We start from the raw sequence: 5,296 nt of genomic DNA, 5'->3' as shown, positions 1-5,296 counted from the left end.
TTGTTTCGGTTTTCGGTGAAAAAAATATTGCGATCTCCACCAAACCTGGAAGCGGGGGCCCTCGTTATCGACTTTCCTTTTTTTACTTGCCTTAACATGACAGGTCAAGGGTCAGAGCCAATTTCAAACAGCCAGACAGTTACAGAGTGGTGCTGCCACCATGAGGTAAAAAGAGGAATTGCATGTTGAATTTGTATGATTTATTCATTCCGTTTAGACTGTGCTGGCGGGCCATAAATAACGCATTTTAAGACAGAAGGTGCGGGCCATATAAAATCTGACCTCGGGCCGTGATTGGCCCGCGGGCCGGACTTTGGACATGCCTGCTGTAAACTGTTTGAAAATCAGATGTACTGTATGTATAAATTGTTTATAATTTGCACTATGTAATATGCACTAACAACCAGCTTCTCTGTCTCCTCTCATGACAGGGCTTATGTTTTGCTCATCAAGGTTCAGAGCAGCTGTCTCTGTGCTTTGCCAACCGCTCTGCTGCGCTCTACCATCTGCAGCGCTACCAGGTAAAATGGTAACATCTTCACCCGTTGCATAATGAGACAGTGTTGTACTTGGGGTGTCATTAAAAGCGGCTTCTTATTTGTTGACTGAAAACGGGCGTGGAGACATCTAACGGATTGTGTCACCGTTGTGTAATCAAATTCAACAGCACTTGATTGCAGGAATCCTGCAGGGGAAAATCATCATGTTTTAATTCTATGTAAACGGTATCCTCACACCCTTAACATGCTGTGAAGTGAAATAGCAGATGGTTTGCAGGAGCACATAAATAGGTGATTTAATAATAATGTCTCAGGATTTATGGGAAAACTGTTTTTAACGTGACCTTTTCACATGTATCATTGACATTAAAGTGCATTCTTCAGTAGGCCATCCTGGTGATGTATGATTGGAGGACAGACATTTAGTTTTGCGGTCAGGAAGCAGCTCTTCACCCACAGGACGTACAGTATGTTTCACTATAATTTAGCCGGTTTTCACTGCATCAACTTTCTCCAGGAACCCATGAAATATCATTAAGATATTATTGTAGATGTCCAGGTTCTTCTGAAACCAGGGGCTCATCTTCTATGATACCTCATTTAAATTATGCCTTTTGGCCTTCTTATGGGCTAGTTGACTCAACTTTGTTTCAACCAATTCATTTCTTTGTCTCTAAAAAAAGCAAGTTGGACACGTTTCAGTTTTCATCCGTAGAGTCATTTAGGCCCACACATGTAGTATCAACAGCACATCAAAGTATCTGGAATGTGTCCGGATAATAATCTATTCAGTGGCCTTTTGAAGTTTAAATACAACAGTAATGAAGCTCCTGCCATTACGTGGTTAGTAACAATGACTACTGAGTGTCTCACAGAAATTGCTTCATCATCACTTTCTCAATCTTGTCAGGTCTTCATCTCTGGTTTAGGTTTTTATCTGTCTCAAAGCTAAAATGCTGATTTAAATAAGTTATTAAATCGTCAGTCAGTTTGTTTTACTCACAATCTTAGATTTTGTAGTGACTCACACTCCGGTGTTTCTGTTTTTCTCTCAGGAGTCCCTTGATGACATTGACAAAGCTATAAAGAATAGCTACCCCTCTCGTCTTTTACACAAACTAGAGGACCGTCGCACACAATGCCTCAAGCACCTCTCTGTAGGTCAAAAGGCAAAAGAGGATCATCACAATCCTGCCTCAGAGAATCACAAAACTCCAGACAGAGTAAAAGGGGCATCTGTTGGACTTCTCACATTTGGGATTTGTCCTCAAGCTGCTGTTGGCTTCAGCTCGGAGAAAGGTCGACACCTTGTGGCTGCAGAGAGAATAGCAGCTGGGGAGGTGATCCTTCATGACAGGCCGTACAGCTGCGTCCTCATACCAGGGATGGAGGAAGTGAAAGGGAAGGGAGGAAGACAGCACGCAGACAGAGGAGTGTTGTTTGGAGTGGAGCACAGGCGCTGTCACAGGTGTTTGACGGAAACACCGTGTCCCGTGCCCTGTGAGGGGTGTAGCTACAGCCGGTACTGTTCAACTTCCTGTCAGCGAGACGCCTGGGAGGAACACCACCGCTGGGAGTGTCCGCTGGGAGCAGATCTGAAGACGATGGGTGTGATGTCACAGCTCGCTCTGAGGGTAACTCTAAAGGCGGGGTTAAAAAACATCCAAATGGCCAGGGATCCAATCAGAGACGAGCACACAGAGTCCAGTGATCCGTGTACTTCATACTACGGGGACTCGTACCCGAGCGTGTTTCACCTGCAGCACCACCTGAATCGTCATAGCCCTGAAGTGCGTTTCCTGTGTGCGATTACTGTAGCGACACTCTTCCTAAAGCTAAGCAAAGCAGGACCCCCGCCTGCCTCTTGGGACCTTAGTGGACCCTCAGGGGCAGACAGACAATCACCAGACAAGGAGGGAGGTATCGCAGATTGGAGCTCGAACCTGTGGCCGCTGGGCAGTGCAGTTCTGAGGCACATCCTGCAGCTGAGGTGTAACGCCCAGGCAATCCTCATGCAGCAAGATACAGGTTACTGGTTTCACAAGTGTTGTTGGCTTGCTTCACATTGAGTTTTGTCACAATGAAAGAAATCATAACTACAGTACGTCACAAAGTCAGAAACATGGAAGCCGTTTGTTCTAGTGATGCACCAATCTGACTTTGATCACAGAAGACTTAGAAAAATTCAAACATTTGAGATGCAAGAACAAGTAAATTTGGGGAATTTTGCTTAAAAATGTAAATTAACCATTTATTTGACCAAAGCTGTTGCCCTAGCAGCACAATGAAAAGGTCTATTGAAGAATTCAAGCTTTTCCAATGATTGAATCTTCAGCTTTGAATGTTCTTGAGTTGCACAATGACCTTTTAGTTTCTGGTTCTTCCATCTTACAGGAGCAGCAAACTCACCAGTGCAGTCCAGCAGGGAAATCCGCATTGCCACAGCCATATTCCCAACTCTCAGTCTTCTGAATCACTCCTGCTGTCCCAACACCAGTCTGTTGTTCAGCACTGGAACCGGTCTGTCTGCAGACTTCAGTGAGAGTGTGACTGAGTACAGAAGCACAGCCCGCGGAGTCACTGTGACTGTCAGAGCATCCAAAGCTATCGCTCCTGGACAAGAGATCCTGCACTGCTATGGTAAGAAACTCCTATGAGTGTGAAAGGATTGTTAAGGTGCTGACATATTTCTGGTTTCTGTTTGTAGTCCTTGTCATATTGGCCAATCACGTTCCAGCGGGCTTTGGCTGAATGCAGGTTAACGGGCCGAAATGTAATTTCCGAACCCACCGGCTATCGTCTGACGATGAATTTGCATTTTTTTGGTGTGAAATTAGCTTGTAAATTTGCTACCTGTGAAACAATCTGGTCGTACAAGTTGACACTCAAGTCCAACTCCAGTCTCTCATGTCAATTTGCCAAATGAAGTGTAAACAACGAGCAGTGCACAGAAAATAAGTCTTTGCCCGGACACCTGCTGGCTACACTGTGATCCCAGAAATATAGCCCCTTGCCCCCAGAGGCTTATCAGACAGACCGATAGCCGATGGATTCCGGGATTGGGTTAAAATATGGTCTGTTTCATTTTGTTTGTCACCCAGCCCTGATGCAGCACTTCCAGACATCACTCTCCACTGAAATTACTGTCATTGCTTCCAGCGGTGGTGTTCTGTTACTTTTCTTCTGTGAGTTATTACTTGTGGCGTTATCCTCCCTCCCTCAGGTCCACACAGCAGTCGGATGGCAACCCGAGAACGGCAGCGTCACCTGCAGGAACAGTACTATTTCCTGTGTCGGTGTGAGGCCTGCACTCGGCAGCAGCAGGAGGAGGAGGAGGAGGGTCCAGAGGGCAGACAGCAGGGGTCGGGTGTTGGAGGCAGTCTTCAGCCTGGACTCCTGTGTGGCAAGTGCAAAGGATCTCTCAAAGTAGGCGTTCATTAGTGGTTTTGTTGATATGTTTTCTTACAATCATGCATGATTAATTGTACTACTTATTAATGAACTCCATCTTGATTTTCAGAAGAGCAGCGAGCACGGAGGAAAAGGATTTATATGTTCGCAGTCATCCTGTGCTCATCGCGTGTCTTTATCTGAAGTGAGCCGCAGGCTGCAGGAGATCAAGGTCGACCTGGAGAAGGCTGTGGACCTCATGGAAAGAGAGAAGCCAGGTGCTTGTGAAAAACTACATCCAAATGCTGATACAGAATGCAGATTCAGTAATGTATCATTATCATTTGTTCAGAAGGTCTTTGTAACATCCCCGTGTTATACTTCTGCTCCTCCCTCCCTCAGATGAGGCTCTGAGACTGTTAAGAAGGACCCAGAGTCAGCCTGGACTGACCCTTGCAGAGACGCACCCAGTACAGGGGGAGCTGGAAGATGCAACAGCCAGAGCATATGCTACAATGGGTGAGAATGATAATGCATGAGCTGTGTGGTTAATACACTCCTACTATTCTGTATGTTAAGGCGCACTTTTACGATTAACGGACATCTCTACCAATTGGTTAAGCATGTTAACGGTTACTTCCTGGAAAGTTGCCACTTGGAAAGGGCTGTCTCTAAAAACCCAGTGCACTCTGGGGATTTTATTAGCTTTGACATGCTTCAATGGAGTGCTAGAGATGGCTCACTTCGGTGATTATTACATTCGTCAACAAGATACCACTACTCAAACGCTCTACCAAACAGCAGGAAGACAATGCGGCTCCCCCCCCTAGTTCTCTTATGGCTTTTTTCTTTTTTGCTGTTCCTGTAGGTGACTGGAATAATGCAGCCTCCCATCTGGAGAGAAGTGCTGTAGCTATTGGCTCCCAGTACGGAGAAGACAGTATTGAATTGGGTCGACAACTCTTCAAATTAGCTCAGCTACACTTCAATGGGTGAGTGAGTTGTACAGGGAACATTTTCAGGACACGCACTCTTTTCAATGTCTGAAACTGTCCTACTGTTGTATTTATGTTGACTGGCATTATGAGAAGAAATAAGAGGTCTGTGTGTCTCTCCTCTCCTTCTCACAGTGGTGCCAGAGGCCCGGCCCTCTCCGTCATCCCCAAGGTCAGACAACTCCTCTGCCTTCACGGTGGCCCCCTCTGTCACGAAATACAAGAGCTGCAAGCTATGGAGGACTGTCTACAGGGGTAGTCCTACATATGCACAAGATCGAAAAATCTTCACAATATAATTCATTTTTAACTCTGAGTGATACAAATATGCAAGTGTGTGTGTGTGTGTGTGTGTGTGTGTATGTGTGTGTGTGTGTGTGTGTGTGTGTGTGTGTGTGTGTGTGTGTGTGT

General features: G+C 45.7%; 1 protein-coding gene across 1 annotated transcript; it reads left to right on the top strand.

Annotated features, from left to right (window-relative positions):
- Nucleotides 1-431: 431 nt before the first annotated feature.
- On the top strand, nucleotides 432-5,171 carry LOC116378862 (SET and MYND domain-containing protein 4-like; the record flags this gene model as incomplete). The annotated part of the gene is made up of 8 exons (XM_031840770.1): nucleotides 432-521; nucleotides 1,556-2,528; nucleotides 2,895-3,140; nucleotides 3,724-3,926; nucleotides 4,021-4,168; nucleotides 4,293-4,409; nucleotides 4,759-4,882; nucleotides 5,021-5,171. Coding segments are annotated over 8 exons (2,025 nt in total), but the record flags the coding sequence as incomplete, so codon positions are not given.
- Between the last annotated feature and the right edge of the window lie 125 nt (nucleotides 5,172-5,296).

Source organism: Anarrhichthys ocellatus, unplaced genomic scaffold, assembly GCF_004355925.1.
Source record: "Anarrhichthys ocellatus isolate YVR2014 unplaced genomic scaffold, GSC_Weel_1.0 scaffold3274, whole genome shotgun sequence".
In the NCBI taxonomy this organism is placed as follows: Eukaryota; Metazoa; Chordata; class Actinopteri; order Perciformes; family Anarhichadidae; genus Anarrhichthys; species Anarrhichthys ocellatus.
The sequence above is the reverse complement of the archived record's forward strand: the minus strand, read 5'-3'. Positions and strand labels throughout refer to the sequence as shown.